The 23,942-nt window shown below is 45.0% G+C and overlaps 2 protein-coding genes across 3 annotated transcripts in view; one reads left to right on the top strand and one right to left on the bottom strand.

Annotated features, from left to right (window-relative positions):
* Positions 1-660: 660 nt before the first annotated feature.
* LOC8025150 (probable glutamate receptor) lies at positions 661-11,475 on the top strand. 2 transcript variants are annotated; one of them, XM_042286583.1, is made up of 9 exons: positions 661-1,054; positions 1,143-1,246; positions 2,432-2,522; positions 3,401-3,562; positions 4,027-4,180; positions 5,795-6,012; positions 7,511-7,666; positions 8,089-8,219; positions 11,147-11,475. In XM_042286583.1, exons 2-9 carry the CDS (start codon positions 1,236-1,238, stop codon positions 11,463-11,465), a joined length of 1,242 nt encoding a protein of 413 aa, XP_042142517.1. In that variant the 5' UTR covers positions 661-1,054; positions 1,143-1,235; the 3' UTR covers positions 11,466-11,475. The 2 variants fall into 2 exon arrangements, with proteins under 2 accessions (XP_042142517.1, XP_040074120.1); XM_040218186.3 differs by having other exon boundaries at positions 3,401-3,724.
* Positions 8,807-23,942, bottom strand: part of LOC8025159 (N-acetylglucosamine-1-phosphotransferase subunits alpha/beta) — a 27,856-nt gene continuing 12,720 nt past the window's right edge. The window contains exons 16-24 of the mRNA XM_029968492.3: positions 23,666-23,898; positions 22,683-22,861; positions 22,270-22,422; positions 20,744-20,915; positions 19,946-20,130; positions 18,045-18,099; positions 14,284-14,490; positions 13,401-13,461; positions 8,807-11,338 (exon numbers count right to left, since the gene is read on the bottom strand). Of these exons, the coding sequence (XP_029824352.3) occupies positions 13,411-13,461; positions 14,284-14,490; positions 18,045-18,099; positions 19,946-20,130; positions 20,744-20,915; positions 22,270-22,422; positions 22,683-22,861; positions 23,666-23,898 (1,235 nt within the window). The 3' untranslated portion in view covers positions 8,807-11,338; positions 13,401-13,410. The remainder of the gene's footprint in view (positions 11,339-13,400; positions 13,462-14,283; positions 14,491-18,044; positions 18,100-19,945; positions 20,131-20,743; positions 20,916-22,269; positions 22,423-22,682; positions 22,862-23,665; positions 23,899-23,942) is intronic.

Below are 23,942 nucleotides of genomic sequence, written 5' to 3'. Positions count from 1 at the left end.
CGTCTGCCCTCTCTGAAAGGCGAAGTCGAGCTCGCTCGACTTCCGAAAGTCGCAGGAAAGGTAAGACAGACGCAGACAACGTTGCGAGCAGACGACGCTCAGATAGGGGGTTGCGATCAGCCAATCAGGGCTCGGCGTTCTGACGTCACCGCTACTTCCTTTCTCATGCGCAGAAGACGAAAATGAGCCTACTTGCGACGCGTATTGAAATGACTCCGGAAGCCAGCACTGCTTCTTCCTACCAGTTATTTTCAGAAAATGTTTGTTTTTAGTTAACAAAATCAAAATTTAAATTTAAAAATCCACTTAGAATTAATAAGAGACCACCACTCACAGAACGCATTGGAACCAACAGGATACACGGAGTCGCTTTCACCGAGTGTTTACTACACATGCGAGACGTTTCCAAATTTCGCTCTCCTATTTTCAGCTTGACAAGGCATTCCTTTCTTAGTTTTATTTTGACCAAATAATAATAAAAAATACACCCTCTTTGCTGTGCTAGATATTGTAGTGTGATAAAACGCTGGATATTCTGTTTAATCATTCAGCTTTTGGTACTGGGGTAAAGAACAGCACACCACCATCCAGGCGCTTCGACAACTCTGAGCCAAAACTGTTTGTTAGCACGACTACGCGTGCCACGGTTTAAAGCTTTGGTAAAATGTCCTACTACAGTACAACTGACAAACTGAGGGATCTAAGATCTGTGCAGTCTGTTCCATTCTGTCCTACCCGTGACGTCACAAACGACGACAATAGCTAGAGAAGCATCCCCTGTGACTTGTGCATGCCACCAATAGGGTGGGCTAGATTTCGGAGAGGGGGGGCTTAAGCACCATAAGCTTTCCCCCCTCCTCCTGGCTATGCAAGTGTTCATGCCTCCCTTTGTTTCTAGAGTAAGCCTGGAGCACCATTGCAGGTTGAGATTTGTAGATTTCAAAAGTCGCTTTGAATGACAGCACACAGCCCAGCGTATTGGCTTGCCGCTGTGCAATGAAGAAACAAATTGATTTAACTCTGATAGGACCAAGCTGGCAGCTCGGTTCTATGGGTGAGGAGGATTGAAAAAATTTCAGCAACGTTTGATGTGTTTTGTTAAAAATGATGGACGTGCGTGACTTTTGACTTGTGCTGTCCAGTACGATCCGCACGCCGCGTTCAGCGAAACCCCACAGGGTATCAAGGTGACCACGGGCCTTCTTGGAGACATCATACGGGAGCTTTCAAACTCCATGAAGTTCAAGTGAGTTGCATGGTTGAGGCCTTGCCTGTCTAGGAGGCATCTGCCATAGTTTTTAAGAAAACTGCAATAATAAGAGACCATCCTGGAGTAGTGTCAAAACAAAGTTTTGGATGACAGTGTAGAGGCATTTTATATGGCAGCTACAAAGTAGTTTGGAACGAGATCTACCTCACTAAATGCAAGTGAGTGGATTATAAACGAAATTACTACTTGTGAATTCTTTAAGAAAGCTGATGACTGTCATTTTAGTATTAATAAATTAAATAGGTGTTCAGTACAAATACTTCACCATGCACCAGCACTATTTGGCCAGCTACTAGGTAGCCTGCAAATAAATACTAATTCATAAAAAAAATTTCAGCAAACTTTCAAATGTAGACACCAGTAATAACTTACTCTGGACAAAATACCTTGGAACTTGAAAGTCAGGCCAAACTAATTGGCCAATGAGAATACCGAGAAGAACCTAGCATACAACTGAACATCCTCTTACACTAGGCAAGCAACAGAATAAATGTCATTGTTTAAAAGGTAAAAAAGTGTTTCCTATAAATTTAGACATTACCGTTCCAAGGTTGGTATGCTCATCAAAGTCAACCCACATCCCTTGGCAACTATCAAGCACTTCGCTGGAAAGTCTAAAGATTAAAGATCACCAAATACCCAGCTCGCACCCATGTTACACCAAGTATCCCCACTTTTGTAATATATGTGCAATGGACATATCAAGTGCCCACACCAGCAAACTTTTAAACTCACTTAACTAAACGAAGTGTTCCTCTGCATCAGCTGCTTCTCCAAGAAGCCGGTGCCCAAAGCGCTAGAGCTTTACGCACGCCGGTGTGAAGTAGTGCAAAGTGGTGAAGCTCGATGTGAAAGCGGCGGCACATTAAAGCAAGCTAAACAAAAGCGGCACTGCCGTTTTAAAAATTGGGAGTTCCGCCAGACCCCTATCCTGCTTCTATGCCGCTCCATCGGATCAGACAAGGGTGCACCCCCCCTACCGTGTGCCCCTACTTTTCTGCTTTCAGAACTAATGAGCATCCATCCCCATTTCTTTGCTATTCTCTCAGACTTTTGGGTCGGCGCTTGCTCAGTATATTACGGCAGAAACTGACACTACATTCAAAAGATGTATACAGCTTCGGGTCTGTGCCGAAGGTCATAACAATGCAAGCATTACAGCTACACAGTGTCCTTCACGCCGGAAAGAACCCTCGGCATTCGACACCCCAACGGCTCCTGGACGGGACTGATTGGCTCCCTTCAACGAGATGTAAGATCAACGTGCACATCATTACAGACCTTATATACTCTATTAAGCTTACAACCCATCAGAGTAATATAATTAATAAAGTATACCACATAAGTATTTTTTTCAAAGTTTAAATAGTACAGCTCCTTGGGCTCTCCAACCAGTTTTTAAAAATACCGATTCATTTGAACGAGAATTTGGAAAGCCTTTTGGATCACTGAACCCTCATTTTCGTGCACTACAATTTGTAACGAAGCTGCTTTCTTTTCTAATTTATAATAGTACAGATTTCTGGATTATCCAACCAGCTCTTTAAAACTTTGATTCATTTAAGTGAGAACTGGAAAAGGCTGTTACACCACTGAACTCTTTTTTTTTTTATTACAATTGGAAAAGGCATTACCTTTACCTAATGAAGTGGAATAAGATTCCCTTTCTCCAATAAAAAAAGTTTTAACAATGAAGTCGGGCCATAAATTTAGTGGCTCCCCTATCTAAAAGTATCGGGAAGAAATAGTGCATTGAAGATCACCAGTTCAAATCGCCTCTTGAGAAGGCTCATACAAACATTTTTTGACTTTAAAAGTTTTAACTTTCAAAAGGCCGAGACCAATTTTTTTTGGTGAAACTGCAGACACATTGAATTTTAATTAGTCTGTTTGTGGAGGACGTCGCAATTATCCAAATTTCTTGTCTCAGACAGAAGAGAGCACTTTTTCACAATGTTAATGCCAGAGACACACCTTATGAACTCAATGCCTCGCAGACACAGAGGATGCGAAATGTCACTGACTGAGCTTCAAATAGCTGTTGTATATGCTTCATGAGGATACCCAAGACTAAGGCAACTACCATTTCTTCTGTCGTAAATTCCATACGTTGCCCGTCCTGCCTTTCAGGAAGGAGACTTCGCCCTGGGACTCATGATCCCAACAAACTCCCGCAACGCGATTGCCCGCCCCACCACAGAGGTGTACATCGACGAGATTACCATCTTGGCTGGCAGGACGCACTCCAAGAGCATGAACGTCTTCTCCTACGTGCTCACTTTCGACTGGCAGGCAAGCCAACCTGGTGGCCACAATGGACGCAATCTGCATGTGCACACTTCAGTGCCCACAGCAAAGTCACCTAGCAGCACAGAGCTCTCGGCTAGCCAGAGAGCCATTCATTTGTGTCTCATTGACACGGACTCTCCCACTCCCCCAAAAAGTTTCCATAGTGTGAGTCGTCCATTACAAGAGAGTAAATTGTTCTTCCGTTCTAAACACCATCTTAGCTGATCTAGCCACCCATAAATGCACTACTATGAGCCAAGCACTCTCCAATATCTCAGTCACTGCACAACTTTAGTGAATTAGTAATGCCAAGACCAGGAGGCAATTCTTGGCTGCCGCTTAAAGCAGACGGGGGTTACTCAAGATAGATGAGACTGAGAACCCCTATAGTAGATAAGAGGTTCGACCTCAACGAAATGAGGAACTTCATTGGGTGTTTCTAATTCTCCACTTTCATGGGTGGCTAGGTGTGGGTGTGCGTGGTCATCGCCATGTTCACCCTTGCCTTCCTTTCCACGGGTTTCGACTACTTCTACGAGCACACCGTCCGGAATCGAAAGTCGTTTTCAGAGCGCTTCTTCACTCATCTGTGGGAGTACTTCGAGAACCTCCTTGGCAAAGGTAATTTGATTTCCGTAAACGGTTGCTGGCCCCACCCACATCAATCCATTTCTATAGCTATCATACCGAAATTGATTGTGAAAGTGCGCTTAGATGGTGGGAACTGTACACTGGAATTTCGGTGAACATATTTATTTGACTCAGGTGCAAAAGATCAAAGGAAGCCTTTTTGTGTTGAAATGGCTTTAAAAAAAACCCTAAAAATACATATTTTTTAAAAATTAATTTTGCGCAAAATTTTAGCGCAATATTGACAGTGAGAGATTCATCTGAAATTCTGCGCGCAAAGTCCATGACGTCACGGAATGGTCATTCGCTCTTTCGACCTCAACGTGAAGGCAAAGCCAATCCACCTGTTCTCCACGCGCCCGAAATGCCGAGAAAGAAAACAAGTGGAAAAGAGGTGACTACTGACTAAATCGCAACAAGCGCCGTCAATATTGTTTTAAAAAAAAAAAAAAATTTTTTTCGCATAAAATTATTTTGTGACAAGCGTGTCCCAACCAGACTGTTTAAAAACAAACATTTTTTTCTTTTCATCGGCCTTGTAAGGTAGACATACACTGCAACTTTTACTTCTGCTCACTTCTTTCTTTACCATACCCTCTCCACCTTTCCTCTTCAAGAGTTTAGTTCTGTTTTCTTTAAGTGAAGAGCATGCAGAACCTTGTCCTCTGCTCAGTCTCACCTCTCTGTTCCCCTCACAGTTTAGGAAAGGAGAGGGGCTAAGAAGATTATCTATTCTGCAAAAAAAAAAAAAATTAGGCTTGTAACAGTCAAGAAAGAGCACTCGCAGATGCGAAATTCATTTTATGACATGCCGCATCTGGCTTTCCAACTTTTCTCCCCCTTTACTGAATGAAGTGCCACAGCTCAAGACCACAACACTACTCGACTCCAATGAAAATTAGACAAGTAATGCAGCCAAGTTGTGCACCCCATACGCTCTTTCCTTCCTTCTCAGTGGTCACAGAAAACAATTATGAAAAAGAGAGCCATTTGCATGGGAACAAACTAGTTTTAGTTTCTAACCTTCTACCCATGTAAATTCATTCCTTAAAATTTTTATGACACAACACCGACCATCCCAAGCAAGACCTTCGAGATAAACTTCCGTATGATGGCTCCTGAAACCAATCAATGCCAGTCATTCAAGGGCCAAACGAACTGTCCCTATCACCCTGTAGTTAAAGGAATGCTGAACCGAAAGTTTTATTTTAAAAAAAACGCAGAAGTACTAGGCGTGGCACTACAAGCCCTAAAGTATCACTCATAAAGCAGTATCTCCAACGTGACGTCGCGATTCTCGTTTCCTGCTCTTCTAGCTTTGACTCTGCGAGGATGCGAAAAGAGAAGGAAGCCAAGGCTGTTTCTCCTCTTCTTCAACTATTCTGCAGGAAATGTGACATCGCGATTCTCACTTAGTCGCATCCTTATTTTACAAAAATACGGCTACCGTTCGAGATATCCCTTTATGAGTGGCGTTTTGGGGTTTGCGGCACCCCGTTGAACACTCCCTCTACCTTATTTTGTGAAATCCCAATTTTGATTCAGCATCCCTTTAACGTGGGGAACATCTGGGGCACATTTCGTAGCGCTCGTGACGGTTCCCAGGCTCGTCGGTCGAGAGCGACTGGCACGCCACCAGGCTGCTCAGCGGCTTCTGGTGGATAGGCGTCACCGTGCTGGTGTTTGCCTTTGCGGGCCAGATGAGGGCCTGCCTTATGGTCAAGTCGCAGGAAGCCATGATCCGCAACGTGGACGACCTCGCACGCCGCTCCAACGTCAAGCCGTACACCCTCTCGGGCAGCATTCTGACCACCATCTTGCGCGTGGGTGTCTTTCTGTGTCCTTGACCTCTCCCCGTTTTAATGTATACCCTATTAGAGCGGCGAAATTGACAAAATAAATTCGCGTCTGGCAACGTTCTGTGCAATGTAAGCGCCATTGTTTTGTTTATCGAGGAATACATTATATCCTGCTGTGCTCCAACATAGATAAAAATATATTCAACAAAACCAAATATGCCAGAGTGTCGGCGACTCCAAGATTCAAAATATTACTTACATTTAACGACATTAGTGTTATTTATCAAACTCCAGGAAGTTCGCTAAACTGTTTTTTAATACTCAAATTCCATTTTTGTACTGTGCACACACAATTGGAAGAAGATACTTCAAGTAAAACAAACTTAACATACAAAGGTTGGCAATGTGTAAGCATCATGTAGATGCTTTCCTTATCGTGAATGTAAGCATCAGTTGTCAGAATGAATTAGTCGTCTAGCAAACACATCTTGACCACCGTAAAATACCGTGGAAGCACCCACTTTGTTCAAGCGCCCACTAGAAACATCTCCCAAACTTAGGAATTCTGCAAATTATACGTCAAGCGCTTGATTAAGTAAGGTGGGTGCTCCCCCGGTATTTTATGGTAGGTTGTTGGGGCAACTAGGTATAGCGGCGATTTGGACCTGAAGAAAAACAAATCCCTTGGCGAAACATCTGCAGTCACCCCGAGGTTTCCTGGAGGTTATACTTTCCAAGTCCTCACTAGTAGCTTCAGCTACCTCCGTACATTTTGCGCTGACTAAGTAGTGAAGTTTGTGTATTGACTATTAAGGCCCGTTCACACTCTTGCGACCGAGTACGACCGAGAGAGACGAGATCTCTTAAAACTTCTTAAATGTTTTTAGAATGAGGGAACACACTGGCATTGTGGCGCCATCTATGCGGTGACCCTGGAACTGCATTTCACAAGAGCGAAGGTTTTGGGGGATTTCCAAGGTCAAATGTGCGTAATACCCATAGAAAGGCTCGTTTGTAACATTGACAAAAGTTTTTCGAGCCAAGAAAGAAAGGATAATGCGCGAGAAATCAAAAAAAAATATGCTGGACCGCCGAGTTTACACTGCTTCCCAATAGATGGCGCCAGTGTGTTTTCTGGTTTAAGAAGTTTTAAGGAATTCAGGTTTAAGAGGTCGTAAGAGTGTGAACGGGCCTTTAAACCTACACAAATAAAGAGCCATCTCTCATGTCAAACACGCCCATACAAGTGGACTGGCACCTGGCTCATTCCCAGTTTGACGATTTTAACCACAAGTGTGAACAGATTGCACCATATGACCAAGCGACCTTAAAGATAAAAAGAAGATATAGATTAACCTAAGGATATGTCCCTGCTAGTTATACTGTACCAAGGGAGGCGGGGGCTAAATACTGTGAGAATGGTTATGCAAAGGGTGGTAACGTGACGATTGTCACAAAATCGTCGATGACATTGCAAGGATCACCCGTGGCCCTCACACAACCCTGCGACCTGTCCTTCCAGAACTCCAAGAAACCGTCTTACACAAAAGTCTTCCAGCGGATCGTGAAGGGCCGCGGCCAGACGGAGCTCCACCAGATCTACGGCCCCAAGATCCTCAAGGAAGTCGTGCAGGGAAAGTCGGTCGTGATTGCCGACCGCGGATCTTTCACTTACAAGGTCAGGTCAACGCGACTAGAGCCGCCGGATAAGCTAGGCTTCGTATTATAAGAGAGTTCAGCCATTTCGGTACTCCAAATCATTGTTGCCATTCACCCAAAGCTTCATCTCAAGTTGCAGGAAGTGGTTTTCTGTCCCCCAGAAATGTTGGAAACAGTCCACGACGGACTAAAATGGCATCGCCTCAGCTTTCCAAAACCGTATCCAAAGCTCAGAAAGTCACATTTTCCACTAGATTGCCAATTGCTTCCGTTCTGCATTAAGCAGCAAAATGGCGGCATCCACATGATAATTTGGAAATGGAGTGACGATAACTTTAAGAGGAGCTCACTTAACGGTTGTGAATTTAACGCGCTTGTCAAAACAAAACCGTGGGGCACGAACAGAAGGACCCTCGTGTAACTGACCGGCGCTGCTCACAGGTCGCCCGCACGTGCAGAAATTACACGGACGGTGAGTTCTACATTGCGGCTGAGCCCATCCTCAACTTCCGCTTCGTCATGTACCTCAGCGCCACCATGGACCCGAGGACCCAGTGGGAGATCAACCGGAGGTATGCTCGTTGTCTTCAAGTCATTAAAGTATTTATCCTGACAAACAAATACAGCAATGTTGGCTCGACGAGTTTAGAGCGTGCTGCTGATTAAGAGGATAAAAGAAAAGCAGCAAAAAGGACAAAGACACGAAGAAACATATGGTCCTGTCCTCTTCCTTTTTGTTGCGTTCGGTTTACCTCTAGCTGTACCAGCAATATTGATTATGTGAATAAAAGTTATATGCTTGATCGTAGGTGGTAGCATGGACCCCAACTCCATCCTTCCCAGCTTACTGCTAATTGCAAAATATTTAAAGCAGCACTCTAGAGAAACCTGCAAACACTACCTATGTCCGTGAGTATAGTAGAGTCGTTTATGGTATGGGGTAGAAGTTGAGTAGTAAAGACAATTGTGCCCAGAAAACACCTCCCAGTTTCATTTTAATATCACCTAAAATTGAAAATAGTATGAATTCTTCGGGTGAATTGTGTGATATTAAAAATCAAGAAGTTTTTAAGCTGGCACAAGCATTCCAGTAAAATGGCTCCGAGAAGAAAAATAACTTTTTGACAACAAGAAGCAGCAAATAACTAAGGACTCAGAATTAAAAAAAAACAAGGCATTGTTTTATTTATTTTTTTAAAGTACATTTCACTCTTTGTTTACATCGGAAAAAATGTCGATGCATGGTATTCAGTATGTATCGAACACCTTCACTTTGGTGCATTAAACAGTTGTTCCCAGGGGTTGTGACAAGCTTCGCTACAGTGTAAATATGACGTATCCGCCGAGATAAGCTCGTAGCATTTGGCATTCTCGACTAGTCGTCCAGGGAGAACCCAAGTGGACGAGTGGTATGGTACTGCATCTACTGCACCCGACTTGAGTACCATTATAAACTTACGAAAAAATTATAAAGTTGTGAACAGTGGGGTATGAAACTCTAGTGCTCCTCTTGGATGTTTTTCCATCACAGTATCTTCTCCGGCAATGAAACTTTGAACAATCTGCTGCTCAAATTTACATTTTGACCACAGACAAGCGACTTTGGAAGGTAAAAAATAGAAAATATAAATGTCCTTCTTATAAATACAGTAAAACCTCGTTATAACAAAGTTAAAGGAGCGGTTGTAATTATTTTGTCATAACCATTAGTTTGTTATAGCCAATGTTCATTTCTTCCCACTATTAGCAAGCAAGGGAAATTATGATTGGTTTGTTATATCCATTAGTTTGTTATATCCCATTTTGTTATAACGAGGTTTTACTGTACAATGGTATCGGCCTCAGTTTTCCAACACCACATCCAAAGCTCAGAAAGTCACATTTTTTAAGAGCAATGGTTGCCAATTGCTTTTGCTCTGCACCACTATGTGCCAAAATTAAGAAAATTATGTTCATTGCACACAGTTACAAGCAAAACATGCCAAAGCTTGTTACAGCACAGCAAGTCAGATACTAGCCAGAACAACTTCTAACCACGGGCTGCCAAAGCTGTCTCAGAGAAATTTGGTATTGAGCACTCAAAGTTCCCTTATGCTGCCTATAACGTGGCAAAGCAGTGAGGTGAACTTAAACGAGTTCTGAAGTGTGTCAGACAACAGAAACCTCAAGCGCAAAAAAAAACCCCACATTCACCGCATTCCTTGCAATATGCAGCTCTCACAACATACACTTTCCATACCTGTGACAATGGCAATGAGTCCACACCAAGACAAGGGTCAAGTTACCCCAAACACACATTCATGACAAGATGGGTGGACATCGACGACATTAAATAAGGAAATATTCACTGAAATGCTCGGAGCTATGTGGATGTAACAGGGTGCGTAAGGCATAGTAGCAATGTGTCATCATTACCGTCCGGATATTTCAGCGTAGCAACAATATTTGTAATGCCCAGTGTTAATGGCACGCACCCAACAAAAAAATATAAGAATGCATTGGGAGCCGAAATGGCAAGGAAACCACGGCTAGGGTTGCTAGCAAAAATGAAAGAAAGCGTCGAGGGGTGCGTGTCACCAAAGAGAGCTCAGAAATTACCCTCTTGGAAAGGATGTTGCCGTAAAGCCTCCGGACGCCAGTGCGCTGGTGAGGCACAGTCTGCTATTTGACATGAAATTAGAGAATTCAGAGTTGGCACTGTGGTCTATGATCTACGATTGGTAGGCGACATGCTTCCACGATACTATGTCTCAGACTGCTGGATGTAATACCACGTAAATGCATTGAGCTTTCAGACTTGACCATTTCTTCTAAAGGAAAAGGGTGGATATACCATAAAAACTTAAAAATTGTAATGTATACAGAAATCTGAAAAACAGCATCAATACTCTACAGAAATACCAAAACTTGCTGAACCTTTTCTTAGTCAGTTTACACATAACATCCACATATAACAATCTCCACAATTGGTAAAATGTGTTCCTTACGTGCATAATTGATTCATTCCAAGCTGCCAAGCTTGCCAAGCCGACTCGCACACATCCTAGCAACAGTGTTCTCATAAATTGTTGCACTGCGTAAAAGGATTCGTGGCACGTATATTATAATATTGATTGGCAAGCTATCACAAAATCAGAAAAAAAACAATTAACGGAAGGCGAAAATAAAGCTACTGAAGGGGCACAACGATCCAGTCAACATTGCAACTTGATCGTGTAGAAGTAGTGCCCAAAACCCGAGGGTGACCAAAACAGCTGTGGTTTTGGTCATCGTTGGGGATATGTTCCCTTCACACTTGTGGCTTCGCCTCTGGTGGAGTCACGTCGCCTCCAGAAGCTTCCTACCTCCACGGCGTGGATCCACCAGTGGCTACGCCTGAGGGGAAAAGGCGCACCTCTAGGCGGCATTTCATAGAGCTGCTGCAACACGAGAATTAAAGGGGGGCACCTCCCATCCTCTGTCGCCGACGATGACGCGATGGTTCTGTGCGCGAACCCAGGCTCGTCTGGCTTCGGGAGAACGGCATCGTGGGCAAGTGGATCAAGAACATGCTGGGAGACTGGGAACACTGCCGCCAGGAGAGCAGCAGGGTCACGCTGTCCTTCGAGGACACCTACGCCATCTTCGTCATGTGGGCCCTCCTCATTGCCGCCTCGCTTGTGGCGTTCGGCTGCGAGAAACTGCACCATGCCTGCACCGCCGCCAAGGAACGGCCGTCTCAGCGACCGGGACCGATTCTCGGCTGGGGCGTCACAACAGTCTCACGCAAGCATCCCAAGGTCGCCAAGCCGTTTCAGGCATACAACTTCAAGGTGTAGCTTACAGTCGGTTCGATTTTGTTGTGATCCAAGTCGTGAGGGCGGTCATTTTCGAACCCCGATATACGAATGGCGAGCTAGATGACGAAAATATGTAGTATTGTGTTTGCATGCAACTGCACGTTTCTCTGATAGTCAGCTCGGGACTATCGTTTTGGTTTGGTCGGAGAGCACCAAAGAATATGGCACACCGATATGTATATTTATTAGTACAACTTTTCTGTATTAGAAGAATATTAGTTCCTACTCTATTTTAGTACAAGAAGTGAATACGAGCCACCTTCTCAATATGGCTGCTACAAGTCCAAATTGTGTGAGAAACCCTGAACACACATATGAAAAAGTCACATCCAAATGGTATAAATGTTTAAATGCAGTTTGAAGCTAGTTTGTCTCGTCAACCATGCTGAGTTGCACTTGGTGTCGACTCTTTTCTGCTACACTGTCAAGATTAGCGTAGCTTTCACGATGCTGCAAACCTACACTGCTGCGAGAGCACATGGCTTTGTCTTGTGTCTCATTCGCATGTGCTTGCAGAACTAGCTTTGCCACTTTTAAAGAGCTGAAGAACTGTGGAAGGCACGCTAACCTCGACAGCTTAGCGAAAAATAGTCGAAGCCAGTAGAGAAACGGCTCTGCCTGTTACAGCACCCAAGCACTTAATACCATAGAGTTTTTATAATGTACGCTAGAGGTTCAAGTGGCGCTAGTGTGCTGACGCAAATTGAAGCAGACAGCAACCAGTCGAAAATTGACTTCTGGTAATGCATTTCTACGGGAAAAAGTGAGTGCATTTTCTCTCAGCGCTCGATCATAAGAGCAAATATCCCAAATAATTCATACGTACTAGGTAGCTTGAAACATTTCTCAGTTCGACCGACAAAATAAATGGTCAGTTAGGCGTTTTTCTTTCAAATTCATCGCATTAAAAACGGTGCTTTAATGGCTCCGTATGTGCATTTATGTGCACTGTCGGACACTGTTAGCGCGAACACGACGTCAGCGCTTTTCAGCATGAGGGATATATGTGCCAAACGAACGAAGGACATCTGGAAATTAAGGGGGACGGCGAGAACTATGCAGTAACACTGGATCAGTAACTACCTGTGCATGTACAATAAAAATAAATTGAAGGCCACGTAATCTATTCCGATTTTAAATAAGTGAGTACCGCTTTATTCTTTCTGCTCTGAGCGAAGCTGCTTGTTCCACGTTCAAAATATCACCCGCACGCTCGAAATCTTTGAGAACAAGTGCCCGATAAAAGCTGCCCGGCAGAGAAAACAATACAGAGAGACACCTTTCATAGCCTACCGACTTTATTCTCTACGTTTTGAATGTTTTTATCTGCTCATGCACGACGGGGTCATTTTCATATAGTGACAGGACTGTATATTATCAATATATAAGCGTCACCGGAATGCTGGTGAGCCTTGAACACACTCTATATTCCTTTCGATTGTAATTTTGCTTTGAATCGTCGCTTGTTTTTACACAACTGCTGCAGAACACACGTTTAAGACTGAAATGTAGCGAAGTTAAACTTCGATCACTTACGAAGAAAAATGCACTAACTAAAGCAATTACACTTTTACAGTGTTAATCAAGGTACATACTATTCAGTACGACCCAAATAACCAAAGTGTTCCGTGTTATTTTCCGGCGAAGAGACAAAATGCACGCGCATTTTCCCATAGGAATGCACATGAGCACCGCAAAAGTAGACTGGTTGTTGTCTGCTTCAATTTGCGTTACGGAAGTTGCATAGACACTAGCGCCAGTTGAACCTCTAGCGTACATTATAATAACTCTATGCTTAATATAACATGAACACGCAGCACCCTCAACCGGCAAAAGTTCTGTGACTTTCTCGAAAGCCCCTGTAGCATTTTAGGAAATAGCATAAACATCTAAATAAAACCTGGAATATCTTACCTGATCCGCTTCAGACGACGCTTGAAGTGTCATCTGGCCGGCGTACTTTCCTCCCATTTCTCTACGGAGGGGGAAAAGACACAAATTTATCCTCGACCATTTGCGCGAAAAGAGTGTGATGACTGACTGTAAAGTAAGTATAAGTGACCCAATCTTTCCTTTCCTTCTCTTCAGATCCACTCTCCCCTCAAGGATAAAAAATTTCCATCTGGGAGAGACCCTTTGTCCCCTAAAGGCCCGTTCACACTCTTGCAACCGAGTGCGACCGAGAGAGACCAAACCGGTTTTTAAGCCTCTTGTGATCTCTTAGGACCAGCTCCGCTCAGTGCATCCGGTCCCAAGAAGTCTTTCTCGGTCGTACTCGGTTGCAAGAGTGTGAACGCGCCTTAATCCTTTCCCTTCTTACAACACAACAGAATTCTTCGCCACCCAAAATTAATTTTCCATTAATAACAACAGTGTTTTGTGTCTACCAGAAACATATTAATTTTCCACGATTTGATCTACTTGTCCGGAGCAAAAAGACGACGAATGAGGACGGCAGAATGCAGAAGAGTCGCAGCGAGAAAACATTTCAGACGTTTTGCATACGAACTGAGCTTTGCAACAACAATGGAGGCACTACTGATATCAACGTGCAAAATCTGAAACACGGCATCACACTCCATTCACCACTAAACTGAGAGCGGTGGGAGCTACGGGCTCGCCGCACCAATCAACCCGCTCCCTTTCGTCACCTGACCCCACCTTCTGTGCGTGCGCATGGTCGGGAGCTCGATCACGTGGACGAAGGTGGGCGTATGACTGGTGCGACGATCACGTAGCTTCCACAGCACCGCCGGCTTAGGGGCTAACAGAGTACGGGAATTCACAAGAGGCTCACCGAAGCAGAGCTGCAGAATGCCATCACTGTAAGGCCGACAAGAAGGCCGAACGCAACGTAAGTCACAGCTTGCACGAGGCTGCGCTGGGCCCTCCATTCGTGCAGGTCGCGTACATGGAGGAAACGGTTCCGGTACTCGGGGGGCAGCTCAAACTGCGACGGAGTGGGGAACAGGCTCTCGTAGAAGTCGTGCACCACCGCTTTCACCTGAGAAGCAATAATAATAATCACAAGTTCATTTCCCATCATGATTTGATGGTCGGGATAGGAAAAAAAAAGGCTCGAGGTACACCTAAGCACTTTTTATGAGTTGTGAATGTGAAAGCATGTACATCATACTTCCTCTTTGCGTGTTGCCGCGCTGACAGACACGCAGCGCCATGGGGTGGCCACTCATTGAAACTGACGCTGCACGTCAGTTTCAGTGACCGGCCACTTCATGGTGCTGCATGTCCGGTGAATGGGAGCCTTAGAGACGTGCCCCAGCCAATGGGACTGAAGTGTATAAGGTGCCGTCGGCTAGCTTTGCGCGTGGTTTCATAGCTGGGAGCTCGCTTGACTTGGAGAAAGGATTTAAGGTGCTGTCTGGAGCGGTTTCAAAGCTGATGACGTTGGCTCACTCCATGAGACAGTTAATGCTTTCGCATAAAAAAATCGCCTGACTCTTTGGTATACTCCAAAGGCACCTTAAATGTGTAGCATTTATAGACCCTCTGTGAAGTGACATTACATTGCGTGACCCCATGACATCACAGTGTAATGCGAACATCATGGAATCACGTGATGTCACGGTGTTGTGTGACATCACATGGCCATCATGAAAGCAGACTGTCATGCGGCCTTGGCTGTGCTCCAAAATTTACTCGATCCGACTACGGAGTAAAGGTTTCGTGCAGTGGCGTTTCAAAACTTACTCGCGCTTACTCGATGACGTCTGAACTCGTATTCCAGAAGCAGGTTGTTTACTCCAGAGTAATTACCGTAATATCCCGAGTCATCGCCCACCCCCCTACCGCCTGAAATTCAATAAAAAAGTGGGGTGGGCCATGTCTCGGTGGGTGAGCACAAACACTTGAAAAAAAGCGGAAAAAACCGCCTATTTCTCTCTGCGTATCTAGCGCTGTTGCACAAGAGATACATCAAACTCAAAACTCGATTTAGTTTCATTGTTTTATAGAAAAAAATGCTCACGAAAGAATATTTTACTATAGCGAAGTCCGTTGCTTGCATACGCGCTAGAAACACCGCCGATCTGCATATAGCGCGAACGTTTGTTCTGTGAAAGAATGTCACCACTATGTTCTCCTATTTAGTAAAAAAGAAAAAAAAAGAAAAGTCTACAAGAAAATAGAAAAACCGACCAGGCGCAACGAGCGAGCGAGCGAGCGGACCAAAGAAGCGACCAAGAGCAATGCTGGGAAAGCGGGAAAGCCGGCGGTCGCGTTGGCAAATACTTTGGCGTCGGGCCAAGTCGGGCGCCTTGTCAATTGCAAGCTCTTGCGCAACTTTCTTGTTTGGTGCGTACATACGTGCGTCCGTGCACGGCGGGCTATCAATGCACGGTTGGGGCGCTCTGCAAACGTCTGTGTAGGACGTTCCAGCAAAGCTTTATTTACGCTTTGGCTTTGCCTAAAACATTGCACAACCACAGTCGCGACGGGCGGGAAGAAGGAGCGGGTTCGCGGTGACCTTCGGCGGAGACAGGCTTTGACCTAACCCTCCGCGGTTACATTAACAAACTCTTATTTTGTTATCTCCATCGTTTTCTTTTCGCACGGATGCACAACCACGTTGGGGTCGCTCACGGAGGAAATGCGTAAACAAAAAGAAGTGTCTTTCCCTCCATCGTTTTACTTTGTCACGGACGTCCTCCAACTGTAAGGTCCGCGGCCACTTCATTCGGGTAGGATGAGTGTTCGCAGATCGCAGAGTCCGCGCTGGGGTATTTGAAGGGGTGGGCGATGACTCGGTGTTTTTTCGGAAATCAATATTGGCCCAAAAAATGGGGTGGGCGATGGCTCGGGGATGGGCGATGACCCGGGATATTACGGTACTCACGCTACTCTCCTTGATCGGGGGGTAACGTTGGACCAGATTAAATATGTCACATGATCTGTTCGCCATCTGCTGGTCGTCTGCTTTCTGCGCCCACAGCCTCAAAGCTCGTTTGCTCCGTTGGCTTTGCCAGCGGGTGTTCGAAATGACAAAGAATGAGGTGCAGCCATTTATATGTGGTTATTGTGATTTGCTGTTTTCGACGCACAAATTGAGTGTGCACCACATCGATACCATGCCCCTTCTGCAGTAAGGTATACCTGTTGTTATTATCAGAGTGCGAGCGTAAACAGGAGCTGCTCAGCATCCTCGTGCTTGGCGTTGGGGGAACTTGTACTCTTACATTCCAGGCTGAAATATATTCAAATACAGTAGATGATGTGGAAGTTTTTTTGTTTTTTTTTTCTTTTTCCTCAACGCGCGTGCAATGAGAAGAAAACGCTTGTAAAGCGGTGAAGGCTTCGAAGATTTCATATAAATGACCAGTCAACAACCCCACCCCATCTCCCTCCCCAAGAAATATAGCAGTTTGGAAGTGCACTCTGTGATTCTGTAATCATATTCGGGTCAAAGGGAATGCAAGTTTCGTATCACTGTTGAGAAAACCCCCTGCACAGTAGCGTTTCACCGTGTGGAAGCAATTTCTGCAATACGTAATCGGTGCAAATTACAACGCTTGGAACGTATGCGTTTATTGCAACCGGACTAGAATTACAGCGATCGAGCTGAATAATAAAAACATATTTTGAATGTCTAGCTGAAAGGAAAAAAAATTCCGAGGACACCTAAGCACTTCTTATGAGTTGTGAATGCGAAAGCATGAATGTCATTCTTTCGCTCCCTTAGTTTGTCTGCGATGTGCTGACGTGGAAGGTCACATTTCGCCGCCAACATAGATGCCTCAGGCGCCGCCATGTTCCTCGGCGCCGAGAGGAGTAGAAGCAGCCGCAGCTACCCCCCCCCCCCCCCTCGAGAGAGGGGGGGGGGGGGGGGGGGGTAGCTGCGGCCGCTCGAGAGCGGCGGCCGAGCGCGCACTCTCGTGAAGTGGCCACCAATGGTTATCTAGGAGCCGTTTTGCCTTGCTAATGGGAGAATGGCCATTTCTTTTGCATTTTCTTGCGGTTACACATGCCGCCGGCTCCGCTTTATGGGATAAAGTAATTTTGATCTCAATATACAGTCTAGAAGGAAGGTGAGCAAAAGGAGCTAGTGGAGCCACCACAGAAAACACCGCGTCGTTACTGTGAAGGAAAACTTTGTAGCTGTTATTATTATCGTCTCTTCTAGTGCTTTCTTCATAATCAAGAGAGATTGTCTGCTATTTTCTTTTTGCCATAGCCCAAGACAAAGCCAATCCGCGTAGTATCCAGGTGACAATCCCTGCTGTTCCGAAACCGAGTCGCAGATCGTTTACTTGCAATGTCACGGGGTATTACATGCTTACGTAGGACACAAGTTACCCAGGTAAGATTTGTAACATCGCCCTTACGTCACATAACTGCTTGACGTGATGTCACATCGCACAATGTCATAGTGTCCTGTCACACCTTGTAGCTGGTACAGGCATCTTAGAAATATTAATGGACAGTGAAATGCCAACATAGATAGAACGGCACCTTTCTTCTTGAAACTGACTTTAGGGGTATAGGGGTTCCAGTGCATCACACGGGACAAATATCAGAAACTAAAAGCACCGATCGGCTCACCAAGTCAGAGTCCTTGCTGGCGTGGTCAATGTTGTCATTGAGGCAGATAAACTTCCTGAGGAAAGAAGAGGCAGTAGCATTTTCTAAGACTCAAAATACTTATGCTACAGGCTGCACACCTAAGCAACAATGAAGCCATTCATTCACCCGTAGTATCTGTCACTCTGGGAGGGAAATATAGAAGGGCTCTCGCAGTGGTGCAACTATGGCAAGCAGAGAATATGCAGGCTTTAGTGTACTCCTGTTAAGTTCAAGGTACTAGAAGAGAAAAAAAAAGGTGCTGTGAATAGCTAAAGTTAGTCGTAGAAGTTAAAGGGGCCCTGCAATCATATTAAAGCGTCTACCTTTTTTGCGGTTTCCACGTCTCTTGGGGTTCGGGCAAGCCAGCGGGCACGGAGAGAGTAACTAAATATCAGTGCATCATATTTTAACCAGATGACGCGGAAACCTCCTCCACCTACGGGGGGTGACCCGCGGTACCGAAAGCACGCCATATGTGACGTATTGGGTCCTGGGCTTACTACTGGTCAGAGTCGCTAAAAGCTACTTTTTAGTCAAAATACAAAAAATAAGTGGCGCGAACCATTTCAATTATTCGTAAAAGTAGTTTTTGTTCACTATTTTAGATCAGAAAAGGAACAAATGCAGTTTAGAAAGTATGGAAACAAGAAATGACCCGTCGACATACCAGCCACCAAACGGTGAAAAAGGCGGCGCATACTAGAAATATGTAGTGCGATCAGGCACGAACCGAGCGGCAAGCGTTGAAAGGTCCCGGATGTACGCGGCGGCGCTGCAGTCGTATGGTCTGGAAGATCCAACCGGTTCCGAGCGTTCTCAAGGCCTTCGGCGAGTAGCTTTGGCTTGCGGTTTGGCCTTTTGGCGGTACGGCAGCGCAAAGTGGCTCCCATTCTGAACTGATCTTTACCCTGTGTGTGCTGTCGTTCGTGGTCAATGAAGTGTCTTGCCGAATTAGTGTTTAATCGAACAGCAAATGCAATGCGAGCCGCTCTGGCTGCCCGCTTCATACAGCCTAGCCAAAACATTCTTTAATGGCGCTCTCTCGAGCCGTCGACACAGAGTGCGGCAGCCGTGACCACTCGCTGAGCTCACTACCCCTCCTCTAGTTCGCGGCCACTCAAGCAACCAAGGACGTCATGAAGGAGGTTATTTCTTGCTTGTTCTCGTAATTTTAATCTGCCTATAACTTTTAAAATAAAGTGAAATTCTAGAAAAGAAAAGTTTAAGTTACTACGTTCAGTGCAAACTAAAAAACAGTAAAAAATTCCTTGCAGGGCCCCTTTAATGAAGAAAGAAAATGATGTAGCACATGTCTGTGCAGAGAGCAAGTTCATCTGCTTTTCGCACGGGGGTTGCAATGATGTCAGAACGCCGAGGTCTTTTTGGCTGATCGGAAAAAATAGTGGGTAGACCTCAAGGCATCTACGATTGAGGTCTACTCACTATCCTTTCAATGAAAGCCAACCAGAGCTCAGCGTCGTTCTGACGTCACCATAACTCCTGCACAAGCAGCAGACGACTTGCACTCTGCATAAGACCCTATTACACCAAGTAATGTTAAAAAAAACAAAAAACAGTATAATTATGTGCAATGGCATAATACTATATATAATTCCACGGCTAAAAGCAGTGTTACTTCACAAAGGTGAAAGCTATAAAAGATAACAAGTCTATGCAAGAACCATTCTTTCCTAATGGAACATATAACAATTCAAAATTCTAATAAAGAAAATTAAATTATGTCATTCCAAGCAACATTTAATGAAGTGAAAGCTATAAAAGGAAATTTAAATTTACGGAAGAACTAAAATGAGTGGCGGTAATTTTAATACAATGACCCTGCATACATTGAAAAGAAAAGTTCCAGGCATATCACTTACTTCAGATCTCTTCTGAGACCATCCAGTTGGGCCAGCACACGAGAAGCATTGTTATCAATCATCTTGAATGCATAGTCCTCCTCCTTGATCATCTCAAACTGGTTCACTTTCTTTGTCTTGAATACTTTCCGCAGCAGGGTGATCATTCGACTGCAGTTCACTACTGTTTCTTTGGTGATGGTGGGCTAAAGGAGTCACAAGGTGTTTACCATCACACATTGATCGAGATCCAATAAAAAAGAACACAGCTAGAATTTTACAGCAAAAGCTCACCTCAATGACTATAACTGGATTGTCGACCTAACAATCATGGCAGGTCAAAGTGTAGAAATTTGACTGTAGCAAATAATCTCAAATTGGACCATTTATTTATATCAAAAAGTAACACCGCTCACATTTAAAAATATTTGAAGCAGTACACACATAAAAGCTCTATCTTTCCTGCAAATCTAAAGACAATATAAGCACAACCTAGGTACTATTTGTCAGTTAGACAGTCTTTACTTACTATTCATACTCTATCTCGAAAGTTCCATGCAGTGCAGTGAAAGCTACAAGCGGGACAGGAAAGAAAGCCCCTCTTGTATGAATTTTGAGTGACAGGCTAACCCCCAATGGGCACCAAAGTGACGTCTGGGATGCACAAAAGAGCATCTGGGTAAGAGGGAGGCCGTCCTTCCTCTACCCTCCAACTGGTTGCCCTATGCTCTCGTCCCTGTACCTCCGACAACACTGTGCACAACCATTGAGATGGAGCGTAGTACTATAGCTCACTCCCCCAAAAACAGCTTCACTCACCAACGAGGACTCCAAATAGCGTTCGTAGCTGGGAGTGGAGCGAACAACCTTGGGCGTGAAGTTGTGCGCGCACTCCGTGAGGACTCCCTCGACCATCTGCACATTGCTGTGTTCCACGGGAAGGTCGAACAGGTGCGTGATTACCGTGCGGATCTCTCGATCCGACCAGGTCCTGGAAGAATTTTAAGAATGATTCACCTCCAAACCGAGGCCCAAAGGGCAAAGCGCAAAAACGAAACGTACAAACAGCAAACGCCACTGACAATCGTAAATGCGGTGTTTCACTATGATTAAACGGTTATACAAAGCACAGAAAAAGTGGCTGAACGTAGCTCTAGATCATGGGTCATTGACCTGGGTTACTGGGAACCCAGGGTTTGCCCAGAATACCCTCGTAGGTTCCCGGACCTTTCAAACCTTCTCGACCATCAATCCCAAAAGTAAGCAGTTTTCCAGTTTTTAAGGGCTACTCTGGCATTTTGTTCATAGTCCCCGATTTGCCTGAAAAATATTTGCTAAACACACCAACAAACATCGCTGAAATAGTAACCTAAATATTGAGCCAAAATATTTTTTTTTGCAAAGTTATTGAATTTAAATTGTGTTTGTGTCTATATTTATACAGCCTAAAGTTATTTTCATTTTTTTTCTGTTTCTTCTTGCTAAGGTATTAAATTTACAATTTTGGTCCTCACCGTGTTTCTCAAAGTGAAAGTCTCTACTGGCAACAACAAAAAAGTGAAGTCAGCGGAAGGCAGGGGTTCCCTCTTTGGACTGTAGACTTTGTTCCCAACTGATTACAAGCAGTTTCATGGTGTCAAATGAATGCTCCGGAAGCTCGCTCCAGTACCCGCGCAACAGGCAGGAAATGCTCAGCATAGTACATTTTTAGACTGCCCACTGAACCTGCAAGCCTGCCTTCCCCCGACATCACGGCACTGAAAAGCGCGGGTATATTTGAAAGTTGGTTTTGGCAACATTTTCACTTGCCGATATCACAATAACTATTTTGAATTTCGTGATACTAGGTAGCATATCAAAAAGGGTAAAGGCCGGTGATTCCGAATATATAGTTTAGTTGGGGTATAGTTGGGGTAGCTTAAAAAAATCACCGGAGTACCTCTAAGGCTTAATTGAGCAAATGCCATTCATGAATGTATTACTATGAGTCAAACACTCCCTTTAGTCTGCTGTAGTTTAACAAAACCGGGAGATGCTCCTACCACAAAACTCTCCACTCTTTCCACTTTAGCAGTACGAATGCTGAGAGAAAGTGAGCGGAGAGAAAGAAACCACCAAACCTCATGAAAATACAGCTTTGCGTAAGGAGCTAGCCCCGCTGTTCTTAACCTGCAACAGACCATGGCACAATCATTGTTGTTTACAAGGTCTGCAGGCTCCTTCACCGTCTTACTGCCCCAGTGCTGCAACTAGGAGGGGTTTCTTGGTCGCCATTCGAGATAGACAGGCACTCCTGCAGATTAAAAAAGTTTGGAAACCCATGCTCCAGGGCAATGCATTCTTACCCGGAGCTGTCGACATCAAAGGCGTCAAAGATCTCTTCAGGTTCGATGTCGCGTCTCTCGCTCATCAGAAAGTAGAAATAGGAGAAGGCAAACTGCATGTCGCCCGAACTGCGAACCTTGTGGGAGGACGTGCGGTCAAATTCCTCTGGAAACCTGCAGGATGGCAAGCGGTGGTACGGCACTCACTAAATTTCTCGTCTAAAGAAGTGGGGCTGAACAGCTTCCCGCTGTCTAAAAGTATGCGCAACACAATTACTTTTAGGCAGTCTATGGTATTATCACCATTACTAGTGAATACAAGCCCTGACTGGCACGCACCTCGTTTGCATGTCCTAATTTGTTTCAATTACAATCCCAACTAAGCTTCACTTTTAATAACTTTAGATTATGGTAGCAGCGAAAAACCAGCTCACATGTCCTGGAGTCGTCGCACGACGTCCACATCAACCATGTGCGCCATGTGCGAGGGCACTTTCCTCGCTTCGTAGCCAAACGCAGAGTTGAAGAGCCTGTTGACGTGCCTCAGGGAGTCCCCAAAGGTGTCCAGAAGCCGCCGTCGACGCCAGGTCCAAGATTCCAACGGCCGAAGCTCCTTCGCCACACGTGGCAGAGAAATGGACCAAGTTTTTGACGGATGTTTTCCGAATACGGTAGAGCGGCCTCATCGCCGTGTCGGCACAAAGGGGTTTGGCACAGCTTGTCCGTTAAAAAACTTGTCTAAAATGACAGACAGTAGCAGTAAGTTCTATACTATAGTACTCTATAGTATGACTCCACCAAAAACAACTTCGCTACGACATTGTAAGGCACCATGTCTCCAATAGTCCTTTATGAGCACATAAAAAACAATAGAAATGACTATAGCTGCCAGCAAGATTAGAAGAGCAGGGAGGAATTTCAGTTTGTCCCGCCTTTGGGACGAGGCCTCTATTTTTGATGACGCTTTGGCGTTTCGTGACCCTCAACGGAAGGCAACAAGCGTTCATGGGCGGATATAAAAAAGGGGAGGGCGGGACTGCCCCTCCCCCCCTCTTCTTTGAGCCTTCACCCCCAAGGTGAACTTTTTTTATGAAAAAAATTGATATGCACTAGCCAGAAGTTTAGTTTTTGGTGACATAGCAAACATTGGGTCAACAAAATAAATCTGGTCAAAGTTTTGGCCGCAACTCCCTCCCCCTCTCTCTCTCTTCCCCCGCAAGCCTGACTCACAAATCTGCCCCTGCGAGTGCATGCTGAAAGCCAGGCACTGGAAAGAAACACCCTGCTGTTCCCCCTTTGTCAGTGACGTCATACCGTATCTACCAGCAAACTGAATAAAACGGTAGCAACATGAGTCAATACTGTTCTCCAGTAAGCGATACCGGTTTACGTCGGAGAGAACGCCGCCACGACGTACCTTCGGGACTCCAAAGAAACCCTGTTTCTCCCACGGCAGCGTGCCGTCACGCAGCGCGAGCAGACTCCGTTGCCCATGCGCCGCCTCGGGAGCTGCGTGTTCCATCGCAACCGTAGCTTCTTCGCGTCTGAAGATCAGCTTGGGCTCCACCGCACCGCTTGACGTGGTGTTTTTCAAGTGCTGCTCTACAAGCTGAGACTTCTTCTTTCTAAAGCCCTTCAAAGTAAGCAGTCCTGCGGGAAAATACGATAGAATACACTGTGGGAATGTGCCCAAG

The sequence above is a fragment of the Ixodes scapularis genome, unplaced genomic scaffold, assembly GCF_016920785.2.
Source record: "Ixodes scapularis isolate PalLabHiFi unplaced genomic scaffold, ASM1692078v2 PGA_scaffold7__128_contigs__length_106722199, whole genome shotgun sequence".
Lineage (NCBI taxonomy): Eukaryota > Metazoa > Arthropoda > Arachnida > Ixodida > Ixodidae > Ixodes > Ixodes scapularis.
The sequence above is the reverse complement of the archived record's forward strand: the minus strand, read 5'-3'. Positions and strand labels throughout refer to the sequence as shown.